We start from the raw sequence: 21,637 nt of genomic DNA on the forward strand, positions 1-21,637 counted from the left end.
ATAAACATTTGTAAAACCATCAATCTAAATAATAATATTATAAAAAGTGCTAAATAGAGTAAATATAATACAGTAGGAGCTCATGAACTTTATGGGTTAATGTAGGGAAAGCCTAGTTATTAATTAAGTCCTACTCACACTTCTTCTAGCACACATTTCTTAGGTGCTAATTATTTGAGGCTTCATGTTTTAGGTAAATAAAATCTTGGTTTTGGTGTTAGTGGAGTTTGTAGTTGGTTTCTACACTTGTGGGGTTTATTTTAATGGGATTTCAGCAAATTCTATGAATTCTAATTATTTTCAAAAATTTTTAAAAAAGATTTTATTTATTTATTCATGAGACACACACAGAGAGAGAGAGAGAGAGAGAGGCAGAGGGAGAAGCAGGCTCCACGCAGGGAGCCTGATGTGGGACTCGAGGATCAGGCCCTGGGCTTAAGGCAGCGCTAAATGGCTGAGCCACCCAGGCTGCCCTATTTTCAAATTTTTTCAAGTGAACACTCTCTGTGAGCATTGTTGAATTTAACCACATCAATGCCACACATCCTGTGTCCCTCTCCTTACCTCTCACAATCAGCTGGCTTTGGTGCTCCACAGCCGCTGCCTCATTCCGGGCTATGCAGGTATAATTCCCATTGTGCATGAGGGAGAGATTGGAAATCCGTAAGGAGCTCGTGAAGTCAATGTTGTCGATGGTCACCCCAAGGCTTGCTGGGATTGGCCGGCCATCCTTCTGCCAGGTGATTGTGATGGGTAAGTCCCCTGAGACCACAACACATGGGATAAAGACACGCTGTCCAATGGAGAATCTTGGAAACTCAAAAGGCTGGATAAAAGGTGGAACTGAAAGAAAGAAGAGAAAACATAATAAAGATGGCAACAAACTGCCCACATGCTTTACATTCTCTTTTCCTTCAGACCTCATGCATGACATTGAAAGGGGAATACAGTCACTGCTATAGCATGTAAATACATGAACTAGAAGATTTGAAATTGCACTATCCTGTTACCTGATTTTTCTCATCGTTCTAAATGAAAATCATGGCTTAATTTGTACTTCAGCAAACATGCTTAATTTATTTCAATAGACTTTTTAAAAATAATCATTTTTGAATGAAAATATTTCAGGCTCTGCACTCTTCATGTAAATACTGTGAAAGAGACATTTGGATTTGATTTTCTCTTAGATGCTTTTGAAAATGATATATAAAAAAAAGATTTCTTTCCTGCTCTGCTAGTACTAGCACAATAATTTCCATTCCCCCTTTAATGCATTCCATGGCTTGCTAATAGGCATACTTTAAGCCTGTTCAAAAAAGAGATTCTAGTTTCACCATTAAACATTTTGTAGGACTAACATCCAACTAATAGCAAATGTTAATGGAAAAAGACTTATTTTATGTTAGGATAATCACATCTTTACTCTGTACCCCTCAATTTTACACAGTCCATGTGCATGACCTTAAGTTATGAACTGATCCATGGCCAGTTTTCTGAGTTGCTGAGATGTGTTGCTAATGAGGACAAGGTCACAGCTTTCAACTTGGCCAGCCATGGACACAGCCAAGCTCAGTCTGGAAAGCTCTTTTCTGATTTAATTTTCCTGATAAACTCCTGTTTACCCTCTTGCCTCAGGACCACTCTTCCTCAATAACTTCCTAGATGTTTTCACAGGTTTTCAGAGTCATAAACTGTTAAATTGGAGCCAGAGAAGCCAACTTTGAATCCTACCTTTGTTACTTATTGGTTGTGGGGTCATGGGACAACTTTGAATCCTACCTTTGTTACTTATTGGTTGTGGGGTCATGTGTGGGTCAAGAGTATCAATATGCTCTTCCTATCAGCCCTAGAGGGTTATTATGCACAGTGTCACTTTGCAGATGGAGAAAGTAATTCTCAAAGATATTACTTTGCCTTTGGCCATAAAACTAGTCCAGAGTGAGAGCCAGACCTTCCCAATTTTATTTCATAGACTTGGAAATGTGCAAGGTTGTAAACTGAGATTATTAACCATGCAATAACTTAATATGAACCAATTATTATACCAGCTGATTTTATAGAAGGAAATTATTAAATAGAAGGATATCTACAGAATTTGTTCACTATATCAATTGTAAGTACATTTCAATTATCAACTTGGGGGAGATGTAAGCGATCAACCTGAGACACATCTGAATGGAAACCATTCATTGAGCTCCTGGTACGTGCTTGATGACACTGTGTGTGCTAGGCACACAGCAATGAACATAATATATCAGTCTCTGCCCAGTGGAGCTTTCATACATAGTCATAGGCAGCAGCAGATGTCAACAGAGCAGAGCTGTGGCTATTCTGCTATTTAATATTATTATTACTACTACTATATGCTTTCAAGAGCATAGGATCTAGGACACAGAATTGCAAATACAGCCAGTTGGAAGGACTAGTGAATAGATGGCTCAAGTCAGGTCTTACCAAAGAAACCAACAAGCCAACCAACAAAAAAAAGTTTAAGGTGCCAGTGCATTCAATGTCAAAACTGCTGACAGCGATTCTCCATGTAAACTTAGAGCTTTGAATCTGCAGTGCATTGATCTGACACCGGGAGAAAAAGATCTTGGGTTGTGGTGCTACCTGGTGCTGGTAGAAAAGATCAGGTTGGATTAGGCCATGGTTATTCATAGTTGATATTAGGCAGGGAAAGTGACAATTTGTAGCAAAGTGCTTGGGTTTCTCTAAATGTTGCTCCAAATGGCATAAATGTTTACTACTGGTATACATATTATTAACACTGAATAAACTATCTTTTCGAGTCCCACGTCGGGCTCCCTGCATGGAGCCTGCTTCTCTCTCTGCCTGCTTCTCCCTCTGCCTGTGTCTCTGCCTGCGTCTCTATGAATAAATAAATAAAATCTTAAAAAAATAAATAAATATAAATGAAAATTAAAAAAAAATAAAATAAAAAAGTAACTAAATTTCCTCTTGTTTGGTTCCTTACTTATCAAAACTTATTGTCAGTCTCCTCAGACAAACCTAGGAACTTACTGGCTATCTGAGTTGTAAATCATATTTCTTTTAAGATAAGAACTTCGGACCCAGACTACCTGGGTTAAGTCCAGCTATGCCACTAACTAAAGTCTTTAACTCCCCTCTGTGCCTCCATTTCCTTATTGGTAGAAGAAAGGGGTTTCTGTGAGGTGTGAATGAGTTAGCAGGGAGTTCAGGAACTTCCAAGGACACTTGCAAGCAACAAATCCATTGCTTAGTGTTGGCTTTATTTTATGAGGCTTTAAGGTGAGGAAAAAAACAAAACAGTTAAGTTGAAAGATGAATTGGCAAGGGAAAGGACTCCATTTCTACCAGTTATAATAGGGAGAAGACAAATATAAGGACATACTTTCTATTTCCCAGCTCAAGAAAGAAAGACATAGCATATTCTCAATCTATTTAATAAGAACACAATATGTAGGATGTACACTGATTATTAATTATAAAACTGTCTACTTTTAGAGTGAAAGAAAGTTCTAGAATAGGGAGATCAGGTGCATGTTACTTTCAAGAACAGAAACAAGAAGTAGCTACCAGGATTGATTGATTGATTGATTATTTATTTATTTATTTATTTATTTAGTGGGTGCACATGAGTTACGGGGAGGGGCAGAAAGAGAGAGACAGAGGGAGAATCTTAAGCAGGCTCCATGCTCAGCATGGAGCCAACCATGGGGCTCAGTCTCAGAACCCTGAAATCATGACCTCAGTCAAAGTCAAGAGTTGGATGCTTAACCGACTGAGCCACCCAGACACCCCAAAAATAATCGTGATTTAAAAAGAAAACAAAAACAAATTCTATCATTTCAAAATTTCTGGACTTCATTGGTTTATAGAACTGTAAGGGATATAACTGTAGTCCCACGAGTACGTTTCAAAAACTTGAAACATAGAAAAACACTCCTGAAGAGCCATGCCTAAAGACGCCATCTCCAAGGCAGTGAAAACAAACACTAGAAAGCCCATGTGCCTACTTACTCTCACTTGTGCTGCTCAAAGCACAGTCCTTCCATTCAACACTGTGTTTTAAACTATCACAACACTCAGCTGTCTCATTCTTAGCCTAAACCAGATGCCAAGAATGCAGACATACTCAGGCAGGCTCAGTGAGAAGGCACAGTTAGCAAACAAGAGGGCAAGTGACCAGGCGTAAACCTTATAAAGAGTAGACCCAAGAACACAACATGCACAGCAGCTGGGGGACACTGCCCTTAACCACCAGCATGTTCACAATTAATACATAATCACAGTATGTAATTAAGTGTCTAGTTACATACTCCAAATCATAAGTTATAGTGAATGTATTATATAGTGAAAAATATATTTCTGAAATATTTTAAAATATAGCCAGCCAAAAGGCACATGCATATCTGAGTCAGTTAAGCATCTGCCTTTGGTTCAGGTCATGATCTCAAAGTCCTGGGATCCAGCCCCATGTTGTATCTGGCTCCCTGCTCAGCTTTTCCCTCTCCTTTTGCTGCTCCCTTGTTTTTGTTCTCTCTCTCCCTCTCAAATAAATAAATAAAATCTTTTAATAAAAGTTAATAGAAGAAAATGCAGCCAGTCAAGAATGCTGCACCCAGCAAAACTGTAATTCAAAAATTGAGAAGAGACAGATTTTCATAGATAAACAAAACAGAGGGAGTTCACCACTGGGGCTGCCCTATAAGAGATGCTAAAGGAACTATTTCAAGTTGAAATGAAAGGACACTAGGCTATAACACAAGGCCATGTGAAAGTATGCGGTTCTCTGGTGAGAGTAAATATATGAGCAAATATAGAATACTATATTATTGCAATTTTCATGTGTAAATCCACTTTTAATTCCTGTATGGAATTTCTCTTATTTAATTTCAACTAGGCAACATATAGTACATCATTCATTTCAAATGTAGTGTTTAATAATTTCTTAGTTGCATGTAACACCTAGTGCTCATTGCATCAACTGTCCTCCTTCACGCCCATCACCCAGTGACCCCATCTCCCCACCCACCTCCCCTCCACCAATCGTCAGTTTGTTTCCTAGAGTTAAGAGTCTCTCATGGTTTTTCTCCTTCTCTGATGACTTCCCATTCAGTTTTCCTTCCCTTCCCCTATGGTCCTCTGCCCAGTTTCTTTTATTCCACATATGACCATAAAATCTATGAAACTCTTTTAATGGCTATATATCATGCAGAAATGTAATTTAACATTAGTAACATAAAACATTGAGGGGTGTCACTATAAAGGAAAAATAATAAAATATTTTAAAATATATTTAAGGAAAAAAAAACTATCCAAAATAATTAAAGATTTCCATGATTAAAAAAAGAGGATTCAGTTAGAGGGAAAAGTCATTTTCCCAGGATAATGTCAGAGTCAAGTTTGTTATTTGTTGTTTTACTTGCCACATTACATCAGGATGCACCTTTTAAAATGGAGATTAAGCCATCAGACAGATTTGTGGATTATATCACTTTTCATCTCACTATCTTCAGCACTTTAGCCATAAACACATGTCTGGTGTATACATTGATTATATTTTTTAAAAAATATTTAATTAATTTATTTATTTGAGAGGGACAGAGAGCAGGAGCAAGGGGGAAGGGCAGAGGGAGACTCCCTGCTGAGCAAGAAACCCTATATGGGGGTGGAACCCAGAACCTTGAGATTATGACCTGAGTGGAAGGCAGATGCTTAAACCACTGAGCCACCCTACCTGCCCCTTAAGTTTTCTTAAAGGTCCCCAAATTGTATATTTTACATTCGTAAGTTATAGAATTGAAGGCAAAAAGTAAACCAAGTGATTCAAAAAACGCTTGTAAAAACTTTGGTAAAGTCACACTGCTCGCTTTATATGGTTCATTAGTACACCTCTTAAGGTAAATCCTCTGAATCTTGTTGACAGCGAAGGCTTGTAATATCACAGGAGCAGAAATCTGGAATGTGACCTACAACAGGTTGGGACTTAACCTTCCTACATGAAGCATGTAAATATCTGCTAAATGTCACTAATGACCAGGTTTGCTATTTCATTTCCCTTTGCTTGTGGGGCTCCTCTCTCCTAGGCAGTTGGGAACTATGAATGCAGCCAAACGTTAGTTTCTACTCTATCTCTTTCTAAACCCTGAACAAGAATGTTAACTCAGGGTAATACATTTCTATGTGTTGTCTCTCAAGAATTAACTGTATATTCTTCTTCACAGGGAAAAAAAAAAGAGCTTTTATTTCTTCCCAGGGGGAAGTATGACATAGAAAAGAAACATGGGTTGGGTGTCAGCCAAACTTGGGTAATTTGCAGTGTTTACCTCATCCACTTTCTCTAAGTCCGCAATTTGATTTCTTCCTGCATAAAGTGATGACAAGGAATATAATTAATGAGTGTTGGTGGGGGCTTCACATAACACTCAGGCATAGGGCCTAGGGGTGCACAGAAGATGCTCAGTTTGCATTGCTCTCTTTCCTCTTTCTACCTTTTTTTTTTTTTTGTCCCAGAGCCCACTGGGAAAAGTCAAATACATTACATGGATGTTGACACACACAGGGGCTGTGTTTGTACCACTATATATAATTTTATTAACTCCACATTTGTCATCTCTTCTCTGATGGTACTTCAATGCCTTGGGGCTCCACACAGTCCTCAGGTTGATAGCTCCTGATCTCAGACTGCTCAAGGAGCCTGCCTCAAGCCAGTCTTCTGGGTTACAGCAATGGGTATTCTCATCTTCCCAATTCCCCTTCCCCATTCCATCCAGCAACCTCTCTCTTTTTATCCTTCAAGAAGTTTTCCTGTTTTATATCTTGCCTGCTTCCCAAAGTCTCCAAAAATTGTATCTGTAAATACTATCCATTATGGGAATGCAAATCCCATGGCTGATTTCTCAGAGTTCAGTTCCAATTACACATGCATCTTCGGTGCCTGTCCTCCACTAGATATACCCAGGACCCTCACAGGCTTACAGCCTTATTCTGTCCACTGAAATGGAAGCTGTGCTCTAAAATCATCAGGCTGATGAGCATGTGTGGCTTGTGAGTTGAGCACATCATTCATCTGTCTCTCCACCCATAAGACCAGTTATTTGTCCAATTCTGCTACTTTACAACATGCTTTAGATTCCCAAATTGTCAATTACTAGCCCTATGCTGTATAGTTCTCTACTCTGTTATCACAACATGATTAAACTCTCTTCTACCCATTCCAAGAGCCTGCTATTCAAGATTGTACAGTGGAAAGTATCACAGGATGGATGGCATGTGAGTATGAGTATAGCAGTCTGTGCACATGCCTATTTCCTTACTTAGAGTGACCAAAGAGGCAGAAGATGTATTGAGTCTACCTATACTTCCCACAATTAGTGGAAAGAATAGTGCCTTGTACATCTTAACCGCATAACAGGTTTTGAAAATACCTTTTAGAGGTGACAATGAACTTGTGTTTATACTCTGAACATTAGACAAGACTGAATTTGTGAATGGAAAGGGAAATATATCCAGGACATAATAATAACAAGATGATAAGGACAAAGGTGAGGCTCTGTTTCATAGTCTGATTAGTGTAAGAGCTCAGGACTTCTAACTTGAAGTCCCACTGAGCCATCTCTCCTCCTACTGGCAGGGTGAGTTGGGTAGATAAAGTTAGACCTAGCCTTGCTTATTTAGGCATGGCCATCTGGGCCAGTTGAGAACTGCTATGTGAGCTTGATCTTCTGAGCCAGAGCAGCTCCCGAATCACCATGAATTATGTTGCTGGTCCTAAACCTGTGTCTGCTGGAGAAGGACAGGCATGAGGCAAGAGAGACAGATACATCTGTATAGAATTAGAATTAGGTTTATTCAATTATTGGTATGATAAATATAATTTGAAATTATTTTTAAGCAAATTAAATGAACCAGTAATATATTCTCAGGAATAATAAATGTTGCCACAACCTCTGCCTCTTATGGGTGTTTATAAACAGGTGAGTGTTTTATAAAAGTTTACGAGTTCACAGATCCCACGGCAAAATGACGTGAGGGTGGGTGCCTCATTCATTGGAAAAATTCATACAACAAACCAGAAAGGAGGTTAAAAACCTGAAGTAAGTAGTTCAGCCATGTTCCCCCTACTGATTCTATGCTGGTAGAAACCTCATTTCTTGATGCCCCATCCTGGCCTTCGTTCCTATTTCCCTGATGACTACCTACCCCTCCACTCCGATGTCAGCTCCATGCCACTGATTCCCCAATCTACCAATCAACCAAAAACTCCTTCTCAAACTTCATGCCTGCTTGTTTAGTTGTCTGCTACTCTCTTCATCTTGATGTCGCATAAGCATCTCAAATTCCCAACCAAACATACGAGTTTTCCATTAATCTAAGCTTCATCTTTCACATTCTCTTTCTGTCTAAAAACCTCCTAACTGCAAGAAGCTCAGAAAAAATAAAAGCCTTGCTAGTTGTGCATTTGTCTTCTCTCCAGCCACTAGCAGTGGGCTGCTATGTCTCTTCTACTTCATTTCTCAATATCTCCTGCTCTGGCTCCTTTTCTTCCAAACACACAACCTCCACCTTTTATTAAAACTTTTTCAATTGAGCCTAATGAAGCTTCCTATTTTTTCATCTTTCTGCATTCCAATCCATCTTATGTACATACTTCAACAATATTAATATCTTGAAACACAGCTGTATGTCCCTCTGCTCACGTCCCTCTGACTCCATTATGTCACCACTTTTAGGTGGTGAAAGCAAGCAGAGGTAACAAACACCGCAAGATCTGAAGCCTGTCTCTATACTGACTCATCCTGCTTGCCTCCACTGGGGATTCTTTGTTTCAGTCTTATTGACTCTGAATGTAAGGAACTCCACCCTTCCCCGATTACTGCCTCTTCCCCATCTGGACCTCATTCCCACCCCTACCATCTTGTGGCGTGAACACTCAACTCATAGGTTAGCTACTTTGTAGACCTCTTCAGGCTCCTTTGAGACTCAACTCAGTTTCTCTTGAAAAAGGAAACCTTTTCTTGACTCCAGACTTCCCATCCCACCTCACTAGCAGAATGGTAGATGTCATCATCTCTATTTCTAAAAGATCTCATGCATACATATTTATTTGATGGTGTTATGTTGAAATCAGTGCTTTCCTTATTCATCTACCCACTGCTCTCTCACAGTGAGCTGAAATATTTCTCATCCTGTGCTGCTTCCTTTTCAAGACATCTACTACCTGCTGCTATGAAGTAGTTATTTATCTGTAGGTTCTCCTACTAATTCCAGCCCATTAACAGTAAATGCACAGATATTACCTGAATAAATTAAAGAAATCACAGGAATCAAAGAACTGAAGAGGTTCTCTGGCTTACAAATTGTTTTGATGACAAAAGTCTACTTCAGTTAGGTGACCATCATACACTGTGATCCTTTTCATTTCTCTATTTTAAAAAGATTTTACTAATTTATTTATAGAGAGAGTGAGAGCATGGAGGGAAGGGCAGAGGGAGAGGAAGAAGATGGCTCCCCACTGAGCAGAGAGCCAGACACATGACTAGATCCCAGAACCCAAGATCATGACCTGAGCTGAAGGCAGACAGATGTCCATCCAACTGAGCCACCCAGGTGCCCCCCTTTCCATTTCTTGTTTGAAATATTGAATTAATGTCATTATAGAAAGTGGGAGCAATTTAAGGAAAACATTTTTAGGGAAAGTGTTTAAGATGCATATCTCTAGCTGTTTGGCATCTATGTAAGTGGTAGGAGTTGATGCATATGGAGACATGTAGCTCAGATTCTTTTTCAAGAAAAGATGTGTGCCCCAGAGTCTGGGAATGATGTCAGGTAGTACCCTTCAGTTATCAGCTACTCTGAAGACTGTTCCAGCTGCAGAGATCCACTTCACGAGGGACATGCTCTTTCTGGGGTGACTACCTCCAATGACTGATCAAGGAGGGCAATTCTGTCCCAACGCAACAGCTCTGAAGGACTCTTCTTTCTCCAGAGCTCCCTGCAGGGATGCTAAGTCTGTCACCAGCCTGTACCACAGCTCATCTCCTCCCTGTGCCCAGTCCCTCTTCTTTGCTTTCCTTCCACAGCATTGATTGTTGGAGTACTCCTTGATAAACACCTTATACACTAAACTCTCTCTTAGAGGGAGAGAGTTTGCTTCCTGGAGAACCAAACCTACAAGAATTTGCTTCACCAAAAGTGAAAATTGATCTACTGTCAATAACAAAGCCAAATCTATTTGTAAAACTGCCCATATATACTCCATCCAACCATCCATCTATCCAACCAAGCAACCATCCATCCATCCATCCATCCACCCACCCATCCATGTTGTTTTTACTCATTTCAGATTATGACCAGAGGATAATCATTGTGTGTGCTGGGTTGTCCTTTATTAAGACCCTTATGTATTTCATTGACAATATCTTCCTATTCTCCTACAGAATAGAAATATTCTGTCATTGATAGAAGCAAGGAAAAAATTGTTTGAAAGTATAATTTTAAGATTCTGGGGCATCTGAATGGCTCAGTCAGTTGAGCACCCAACTCTTGGTTTCGGCTCAAGTCGTGATCTCAGGGGTTGTGAGAATGAGCCCCACATTGGGCTCCATGGCCAGCGGGGAATCTGCTTCTCTCTCTTTCTTTCTCTCTCTCTCTTGCTCTGCTTCTCCTTGCTCATGCTCTCTCTCTCTCTAAAATAAATAATTAAATCTTAAAAATATTTACTGCTCATTACCTTTAAAAAGTCTGTGTTTATTTGTTGGTTGGTTGGTTAGTTTGTACTTATTTAGGTGTCCCACGTTCAGCCAGTGTCCAGAACTGAAATTTTGTCTTTCACACGGGGTTATGCATATTCATAAGCTCACTAATATACATCAAACAGAACTAAAGTGAGTAAGAATTCAGTGCTAATATTGGAGTCAGAGCTCAAGGACTCCCAAAAGGCTCAATTCAGAAATACAAGAGAGCATGACAAATATAAAAAATAACACACATATGCACGAGTGCCAAGCATATACACACCCTGCTTGCACCAGAGAAAGGGTTCCTAGCAGGTGGAGGCCTAAAGTATAAGGTCCCTAAGCTGAATACTAGCCAACAGAGTAGTCAGTTGACATAAAACATGGTGTAACTTTGGAATAAATCAAAGACAATAGTAACTATCTCTTCTATAGTGATTTTTGAAACAAAGTGTTTTGGATGATCAGATTGTGAGACCTATAGAGCCATAAATATGACAACATAAGTAGATAGGTAAGAAAAATAACTTTTTCTCCCCAAATTGTTTAAAATTACAAATTAAGCCCTGGGAGAAAATACAATTAAAGCATTCTTAGTAAGAAAAAAATCCTTAAGGCACAATGTAGAATTATAATGAAGAGAAAAAGGAACTGTTGTTCCCATCAGCTGGAAAGTTACAAATTGCACATAAAGAAGAGGAAAGACAAATTGCTTAGAATTTTAGAATTTGTGGGGGTAAAACACTAAAACTAACTCTGATAAGGTGACAGCATTTCCTTCAAAAGCACTTTCAAAAAGCACAGGTCACTTCTGCTATTGTCAACCAATGGTTGTCAACCATGCTGTGGTGTAAGGACCTGGATGGTTTCCAGAAGAGATTCTCATCCCTAGTCATGAGAGATGTTTCTTCATGGAAGGTATTCATGGCCATAGCCATATCATACTGAAATGAATCACTTCTTTAACATTTAAAAAATGATAAACAACTTGAGAATTCATGAGAATTTATGCATTTAACAATTAGAGTCACCTTGGACTGAGGAGGATGCCAGGTTACTTTCCCCTTTCCCCCACGCAATAATGTGTTTATACAGAACACTTAGTATAAAACTGAGCCATCTTCTGACATATCCAGACTAACTGGCATCTCTAATATTTAAAAGAAAAGCTATTTAAATCATCATGGCATCAAGAAAATGCAACCTACAATATCATAGAGGGAGACAAACCATAAGAGACTCTTAAATCTAGGAAACAAACTGAGGATTGATGGAGGGGAGAGGGGTAGGGGGAGGAAGTAACTGGGTGATGGGCATTAAGGAGGGCACGTGATGGAATGACACTGGGTGTTATATGCAACTGATGAGTTATTGAACTCTACATCTGAGACTAATGTTATACTATATACCGGTTAATTGAACTTAAATAAAATGAGTATAAAAAAGAAAAGGAAAATGAAACATAGCTCAGGTCTTGCTAATCCAGGTGGAGAAAAGACTCATCCAAATGGGCTTCAATTACTTTGTGTTTATATCGATGGAAGCAAAGCCATGTGACTCTAACCAGCGGGGATGACAGTGAAGCTACATGACAGGGATAAGAAAGATTCGTAAAAGCACTGGCATTCATTTTAAAACTTAGCTCATTTTTCCAAGTAGCTTTTTTTACAAGGATTGTCAGTAATAGCATGTTATTTACTTGAGAAGTATTTTCCATGACACTGACTGAGAAAAGTTCACCCTTCTTTAGAAGCTTGGTTATTAATTATAACTGACTTCAAGTTGCTGCATTTCTTGAGCAAAATGCTGAGATACAGGGTGCCTGGGTGGCTCAGTCAGTTAAATATCTGACTCTTGATTTTGGCTCAGGTCATGATCTCAGGGTTTGCGAGATGGAGTCCCAACCACACCAGCCTCTGCACTGAACATGGAGGCTGCTTGGGATACTCTCTCCCGCCCTCTAAAAAAAAAATACTGAAATACGTCATAGTGAAACAAGGGTATAAAAAGGCAGTTACACTATTTTAATTAAGCCCTAGGTCAATTAAGTTTGTTTGATAAATTTCAGGGCACTGAATTAGCGATGTAATGAAGGAGCAATATCATTAATTGCCTAAAAGAGAGAAATAGTATATTTGTCCCTCTGTATTCCATCCACACAATATTCACATCAGTATAAATTTGCAGAACTGATTACATAGACTGCTGTCCGTGCAGTCAGGCCAGCTATGCAACTGTGCACTCTCTGCAACTTTTTCAATTTCTTCATGGTGAGGATTCAGACTAGATGAGTTTTAGCACTAACATGTTCTGAGTCTTTGAGTGAATGATGCGGAGGTGTTGTTATCATTCCTAGACACCTTGAAAAACTCGGGTCTGTAGAACCAGGATATTTTGTCCCCATGCTTAGATTAATACACATAACAAGCAACTAGTTCTTTCTTGAATAAATTAACAAATTCTGTGACTGAACTGAATAATTAGGACAAAGAACCTCATGTGTGTGGAAATATGATGAGAAATATATTGATGACCATTTAGTATAAACACATATTTTAAACCTAACTATTAGTCCTTGAATGAGTCTATCTGGTACAGAGGGAAGGTAGAGAACAGGAAATAGAGAATAAATGGAAACTATGGGACTATCGATATAACTAATATCTAAAATAACTTCTGACTAATCTTTAATAATATTAATCTTTAATAAGATTAATTAAAATAAACACACAAGTGTTTGAAACATGTAGACATGTTTCAAAAGTCATACACATACACTAATAACAATTGGATTCATTCAGCATTGTAAAACAAAAGGCTACAGAAAACCAAGAGTTGAAGAAATGGGGAAAAAAATCTACCATGCACCATTAGGTATTTATCCAAAGGATACAAACATAGTGATTCGAAGGAACATACACCCCAATGTTCACAGCAGCAAAGTCCACGATAGCCAAACTATGGAAAGAGCCCAGATGTCCCTTGACAGATGAATGGATAAAGATGATGTTGTATATTTATATAATGTAATATCACTCAGCCATCAGAAAGAATGAAATCTTTCCATTTGCAATGATGTGGATAGAAATAGAGGGTATCATGCTGAGGGAAATAAGTCAATAAGAGGAAGACAATTATCATATGACTTCACACAGATGTGGAATTTAAGAAACAAAACAAATGAACATAAGGGATGGAAAGGAAAAATAAAATAAGATGAAAACAGAGAGGGAGGCAAACCATAAGAGACTCTGAACTCTAGGTAATAAACTGATGGTCACTGGATAGGAGTGTGGTGGGGAGATGGGGTAACTGGGTGCTGGGCATGAAGGAAGGCACTTGATTCAATGAGCACTGGGTGTTAACATGCAACTGATGAATAACTAAGCTCTACCTCTGAAACTAATAATACACTATATGTTAATTAAAATGAATTTAAGTAAATTTTTTTTAAAAGAAAAAAAGGCCTAGAAAGATGGGTTTCTCTGAAAGGAAACAGACACACCTGTCTTCTCTCCCAGGGATGTGAGAGATGGTTAGCTGGAAGACAATGACTCACTGTTCTACTCCTTTGGGAGCTTAATGGAAAAAGAGGAGAGTTGTCCAGTGCTGCCCTGGAGGGAGTAATGTGACCAGGGAGAAAGGGGATAGCTAGAGAAGGCAGATTTGCATCCAACAAGTGGAAGAACTGTGTGGTGATCATGAATCAGGATGGGCTCAGAGCTTGGAGTGGGATATGCACAGACCGTGTGCAGACAGAGTCTAGAAAAATTCAGGTAAGTCTAGGGCAAGGCAAGTATTACATGGTAGTCTCATGTATGTGATCTCTACATTCATTTATACCCTCTGGCTCTATCTTTGTACCGTCTATTCATGCTATGTTGGCATCTCTCATATATTCATTTATGTCTATCTATATATGAATATAATGCACATAAATATTTATTTACACATGACTTTAACCCATGCATATATTTTACAGTTACATGTAAGTAAAATACACAAATAGCATTTATGTCATATATCACATGTGCACAAACATGTATAGTTGTGTTATATGCCAATCTACATAAAAGATCCTACTGTATGATTTTGGATCATTGAAAAAAGGTTTTTTTTTTCTAACTTAGAATATCATCAGAACATTATTGCTTAAGCACTCCCTGAGGGTCTTTATCTATGCGTGTGTGCATGGGTATGCGCACAAGTGTGCATATTTGCAAAGAGATTGATTATGGGTTAGGCAGCAGAAGTGTAATAATTTTTGTCATTCTTTTTTTTCTCATCTCTACTTAATTATTTCCCTCTTCTAGTTCCCATGTTTAACAAGCACAAGTATTGCAAAATGTGATTTCTCCTACTATCATAATTTTAACTGAGTAAAAACCAGCATCCTTTCACTTCAAAACAAATCCAATACACAATCTTCCTCTTTTCCTCTACCTAGAGAAAAACAATGTGGGGTAGTTTTTCCTAAAAAAAAAAAAAAAAAATTAATGAAGGGTTTCCTTGAAGAAAGGTACCAGCTTAATTTTCCAGAATTAGGGGGAAATTACAAGGCCTTCTACCTCCAGGACAAACCCATCTGAAGAAGACACTCAAGTGGATTTCGGAGCTCAATTCTGACATCCTAATGAAAGCAAAGCAGTTCTCTCTTGTAGGAGCTCGAGAGCGAGAGCATGAATACTCAGCCAGGGGAGTAAATGCAGCCATTGGGCCCATCAGTCAGCAAGGAAGGGTGGTAGTTCAGCAAGCAAGGGTGGTGCAAGTCCTCCATCTCATCAGCCTTCCTCTGTCACATTGGGATATTAAATTAACCTAGAGACTCTAAATTCCCAGTTGAAATCATAAAGTCCCACAAAAGGATTACACATTTAACGTCTTCCCCTACGTTCCTTTACTAGATCTGTTTCCTCCCATATTATTCATAATAGGAACGATACCTTCCCTACGTAGTTGCTGAAAGTCAATACAATTTTGTGAGTGACTACAGTTCATGGCCACACAAGACCCAGCAAACAGGACCCTAAGTTAAATACTGCTCAACTTTAAGGTGGCACTTGAAGGAGAAAACTAGCTTGAAACACCACGTTTTCTACAAACAGTACTATCAGTGACTGCAGGAACAGGTGTAAGGGACCAAGAGAGAGGAACATCATCCCGGTCAGAGGGAGGTTCTGGGCCTAGTTGGAATAGCAGGGAGGCTGGTGGTGCTCTAGCTGGTACAGCAAAGGAGCAAGAGTCGGCAATGGGAAGGGGAATTGGGTGGCGCTGCCAAAGTTGTCTCTGCACAGAGCTCTGTCTCTGCCCAGGCCAAGAGACATCAGCTGTCAGGAGCTCCTGAAGAATGATATCGTTAGCAGGCAATGCTCCTGGCCACTCACCGAGAAAAGGGCGCGGAGCCCTATTTTTAATTTAGCATTCACCTCCCCAGCTGCAGCCACGGCCACACTGCCAGGCCACCACGTTCACAGAGCAGGTGCAGCGTTCGATAAAGAGCCACACCGGAGGCAGGATCTGCATGTCAGATTGTGCAGAGGCTCATCCCTGTCAGGCAGCAGAACACAAAGGGTCCCTACGGTTTAGTCGGAAACGCTGCCAATGACACCTAATTCTTCCCTCGGTTTGGAATCAGGCATGAGAAAGCTGCATGTTAAATCAGGAAGGGAAAACACTACAAGTACTGTGCTGAAATGAAATATGAAGGAGCTAATGTTTGTGATCGCTCTTGCTGTGTTTCGAGCATCATCATCTCATCTCATTACTGGCAAACATTTATTTAAAAAACTCATGAAAAATAATTCCGAAAGCTTGATGCTTCTCAGACACTCTTGACTACCTATAGTGTCGACTGCCTCTCTCTACTAATGTGATCCCGCCAAGTCTGTATTTCAGAGTTTTCATGGTCTGGATCCAGAACGCTGGTCCTGATGTTTTCAACCAAACCCTACCTTCCATACACCTCATCCAAGCCACTAACACCATAGGTTCCCTGTCTCAGGTTCTCTGTCACCCAGACCGGGACTTCTGAAGTGGCCCTGGGTCCTCCCCCACCCTCATTTTCCAAATCCATTTCCCCTTTTACTTCTCATCAGTGTCACTAGGTCTCATTCCCTTTCTTAAATGAAGCTCTCAGTAGCCTCACACCTTTTCTTTTCACATAATCCTTTTTTTCTTAACTTTTTAAGCAGCCTGCTTCCTGTGTTCTTTGCCTTAATTTCTCCTCACTTTCCTCCTGGCTTCCCACTGCAATGCAGATTGCTTTTCTAAAACACACTACAGGGTGGTATTGGAATCCAAAGATGTGTATTTGAATCCTGAATCCTGGACATCTCTGAGCAAGCCTCCTGCTTGCTCTTAATTCTGTTTTCCTGCTTATCCTTTATCTACATTGCAGAGTCACTGTGAGCATTAATTAAGGTCACACATATGAAAGTGTTTGTAAACTATAAAGTTTTATATAAATATAAATAGAAGGTGACATTTTTATGTAGCAGCCAATTAACTTTCCTGGCAGTGCTGGTCCCTAGCAATTAAAACACTCAATTAGGCACCACTCAAGTTCAATATGGCACCTAAAATGAGGGAAAAAATGCTCTGAAATGTGTTAAATATAACCCTGCTTGTTAAATTGAAATGAAATTAAAAAAAGGGGGGGGGATTTTGACTTTCATTTCTCCCAACTGGTTTGAAAGCAGCACAATTGTGCTTCTGATTGGTTAATATAACTCAGAACTGCTTAAGGTTTAGGCATTATCAATAATTAACAGGGTATTTAAATCGATCTTTGAAGGTTTTTTTCTTTTTTTTTCCAATTTCCTAAGTCAATGCTACAAAATAAGCAAAGGGCCAAGACTATTAGCAAAAAAGACACAACTGGAAAATAGAATTGTTTCCAAATATAATCTAATATATACACACTCACACATACTTACATATAAACTCACACACAAACAGCGCAGCATTTAGTGTTAACAGAGAACCCCCGGTCAGGTCACGAGATGAAAAGGGTGTCCCCCCGCCCTTTGTGGCATTACTGACGGAAACGAGTGAGTCCACTTTGCAAGGAAGCCAAATTATGAGCCATCGTATTTACTATTCTGAAATTATCTAAATAAAATATTCACTGCACAGTCTCACAAGAAAAGTAATCGAGCTCTATTTATATAAATATTATAAGAACAGACTGCTTTCCCACTCTGATTCGCAGAGAAAGGAAAAAAAAATCCGTCTTCTCCTCTAATTCAGTTGATTTCTTATCTCTTCCCTTATCATAATCTTTATCATAATTGAAATCAGTAAGGGTTATTAATTTTTTAAAAGCATGGATAGACTACAATCCCGACCACCGGAGTGTGGCTTAATTTGCATATTTCATCTCAAAACATTTTAAAATTCAAATGTACATGTTCAGAAGTCATTCTGGTTACAACCTTTCTAACGACATCTGAGTAAAGGCTAAAATTATTCATAGTGTATAAGTTAAAAGTTAAAAGTCATCTGAAGCAAGAAATGGAAGTGGTATCTTAAGCTGAATTACTCGATTATCTAGGGGGCAAAGCTGGAAACTATGACCGATGAATCAGTAAATAAAGGTGATGTCAGGTGATATACAGGAACCCAGACTGTAATTTTTGTCACCTGGGAAGTCCCACACATGCTTACACAGGGTTAATGCTGCCCATTTAGCCTGCAATTTCCTCTTTAGGTGTCTACAGTTTCATCTGTCAACACAGAAAAGATGAAATTAAATAAATATAAGATAGAATACTCTGGAGTACTGAGAGCCAACAACTGTATTTAGTTTAGAAAATGTTCCTTTAAAAAAAAGATGATTTATTTATTTATGAGAGACACAGAGAGAGAGAGGCAGAGACACAGGCAGAGGGAGAAGCAGGCTCCCTGTGGGGAGCCCGATGTGGGACTCGATCCCAGGACTCCAGGATCATGCCCTGAGCCAAAGGCAAATGCTCAACCACTGAGCCACCCAGGAACCCCCAGAAAATGCTCCTTTTAAAACATTTTTTGAAGCAAAGATTTTCCAAAAGGATATGCTCTCTCCTCTGCCCAGATATCTGCAGAAAAAACTTATAGACATCTCATCAACACCAACTGAACACAGTTTTTCGCAAGTTCAGTATTCCAGGCTTCTTGGCAAACCCACCGTTAAAATCTTTCCAATCAAATTTTTGTTAGTGTGTGGTATTCCCATAAGGTGGGCTCCATGGAAAGATGTAACCTGTCACCTAGAAGGCTACTGCTAGAGACTTCCAGGGATGTCTCTAGCTTTGCTCCTTTGGTCATTGTAGGTTTCATAGGGATCTGCTCGGTTTCAATGTCATCTTGCATTTAGAGGGCTTTCTACTTGTCTGTCTGATTTGGTTGATTCACCTGACATCCTCCTTCCATCTGGCCCTTTCCTTCACATTTTCTTTCTTTCTTTTTTTTTTCCTTTAGAGATTTGATTTATTTGAGACAGAAAGAGAACACAAGTGGTGAGGAGGGGCAGAAGGAGAGGGAGATACTGATGCCCCACTGAGCAGGGAGCCTGATGCAGGGCTCGATCCCAGGACCCTGAGATCATGACCTGAGCCAAGGGGAGATGCTTCACCAAGTGAGCTCCCCAGGCCGCCTCCCTCACACTTTCTATCAGTGGTCTCTGCTTGGCTTCCACAGTCTAACATGAGTCTTCTGATCCCTGGATTTGGTTTATTTGGATAGAATTTATTTTCTGAGGTGCTGATCGGCTTGGGGACCTTTCTTTATTGAGTACATTTTACTATGTAAAATGAATACACATTTAGAAGTTTTGAAAACAAAACTATCTGATTAAATTGTTCCCTAAAATGATGGATACTTCGGTTATAAGAGCCAATAAATTCTCCTTTTGGGTGTAAGCTAGTTGTAGTTGGTTTCTGCCACTTAAAATCAAAAGGATCAAGGTTAATACACTGATTTATGCCGGTCTAGAAGATTTTTAAAATAAAAGTGAATGATTCAAATGATTTTTGTTTGAATTCATTTTTTTTCTAAAATTTAAAGTATTTGTATCCATTTATCTAACAATCATAACTTCTGGCAACTTTTCCTGAAAGAAATAATCTTACAAGTAGATAAAGAGAAATGCATGGAGAAATTCATTTGACACATCATCCAAAATTGTTAAACCTTAGAAATAATTGAAATGTTTAGCACTGGAATAGATATTTTCTAAATGTAGTCTGAGACCCTTAAGAGCTTCTGAAAATATTTTCAGGGGTTTGTAAGAAGATAACCATTTTCATTGTAACACTGAGATATTATTTACTTTTCTCATTGGCTTGACATCTGGATAGATACTCAAAAATAACAATGGGTAAAATTGCTGGGGCCTTAGCACAAATCATGGCAAGTCATCACCGTGTTTTTTTACCCTCACACAATTCTAATTTTTTTTTAAACCAGTTTCATTTAAAAACACTTGATGAAGCCATAAAAATAATAATTTTAAATAAAACTTAAACTCTGAGTTCACATCATTTTCAGTGTTCTATGCTCTGTGTAACAAAATGGGAAGAACGCCCAAAACACTTCTGTTTGCTGTCTTGAAGCAAAATACCTGTGTACTTGTTTGAGTTACAAGCTTAACTAGCCACTCTTTTCATGGAATTCTCTTGTATCTTGAAAGAATGGCTACCTAAAAACGATAGGTATTCAGGCTTGTGCAGCTGGCAGACATTGTCCTGGGGGGAAAAAAGGGTACAAGCCTTCCTCTCCTATGATCACAACTGTGTTTGTTGCAAATAATGAAATTCACACTTTCAAGCACAAAAGTAGAATTTTGTAAAACTTGTATCTGTTGTTATGAGCCTCTCAGCTTCTCAATGCTTAAAGACTTTTCTGATGAGACTATGGTGATACTTTGATTTTACTCAATAAATTCTGTCAATGTTTTAAAGATCCACGTAACTCAGCAAACCAGTAATTTCCAAATGATCAATTTATCCTGTTACAAAACAAAGTATGGATATGACATTCATTCTAAGGGCATTATAGACTGATGAATTTTAAGGTAGCAGAGTAACAAACATTTTTTAATACAGCTTCTAATTTTCCAGTGCAGCTAATCTTTAAGATATCACCATGTTTAAAATCTTTGCATAGTACTGAATAGTAGAAAATATTTTCTGATTTATTCACTTGTTTTGTTTGTTTACTGTTTGTCTCTCTTGATTGGAACGAAAGCTCCACAGGGAAAGAAGCTTGTCTACCTTCTTCATCCTTTTTCCTCAATGCCTAGAGTAAAACCTAGCATCAAACAGATGTTTCATAAATGGTACAGAAATAAATACAACCACAAAATGAACTTTTATATAGCTATTATGGTCTGATTTACCTAGAAATTCTAATGATTTGAGGAAATTCTTAAGATATGTAACTGTTTTTAAAAGACTCAAAAATAGGGATCCCTGGGTGGCGCAGCGGTTTGGCGCCTGCCTTTGGCCCAGGGCGCGATCCTGGAGACCCGGGATCGAATCCCACATCAGGCTCCCGGTGCATGGAGCCTGCTTCTCCCTCTGCCTATGTCTCTGTGCCTCTCTCTCTCTCTCTCTGTGACTATCATAAATAAATAAAAATTTAAAAAATAAAAAAAAGACTCAAAAATATTTATGCGCAAGTGTATCTAATACATTATACATGTTATATGACATATAATACATATTACATAGATTGTATGTATGCATGCATGCGTGTGTGTGCATGCATGTGTGTGTGTCTTTATATGCATCCTAAAAAGGTAAACTAAAGAAGTTTGTGGGGAGAAAAAGTTTGGGGAAGACCGTGGAAAACCTATGCAACTTTGCACACATGACATTAAAAGACAATTATTGGTATGTAGGGACAGCCCAGACAGCTTAGCATGCAGAAAGCTA

At 38.9% G+C, this 21,637-nt stretch overlaps 1 protein-coding gene across 3 annotated transcripts in view; it reads right to left on the reverse strand.

Moving 5' to 3' along the window:
• DSCAM (DS cell adhesion molecule) overlaps nt 1–21,637 on the reverse strand; it is a 732,790-nt gene that overhangs the window by 262,270 nt on the left and 448,883 nt on the right. For all 3 annotated transcript variants that reach the window (XM_077879265.1, XM_077879266.1, XM_077879267.1), the window contains exon 9: nt 565–843. In XM_077879265.1, the coding sequence (XP_077735391.1) occupies nt 565–843 (279 nt within the window). The remainder of the gene's footprint in view (nt 1–564; nt 844–21,637) is intronic.

The sequence above is a fragment of the Canis aureus genome, chromosome 30 (genome assembly GCF_053574225.1).
Source record: "Canis aureus isolate CA01 chromosome 30, VMU_Caureus_v.1.0, whole genome shotgun sequence".
In the NCBI taxonomy this organism is placed as follows: Eukaryota; Metazoa; Chordata; class Mammalia; order Carnivora; family Canidae; genus Canis; species Canis aureus.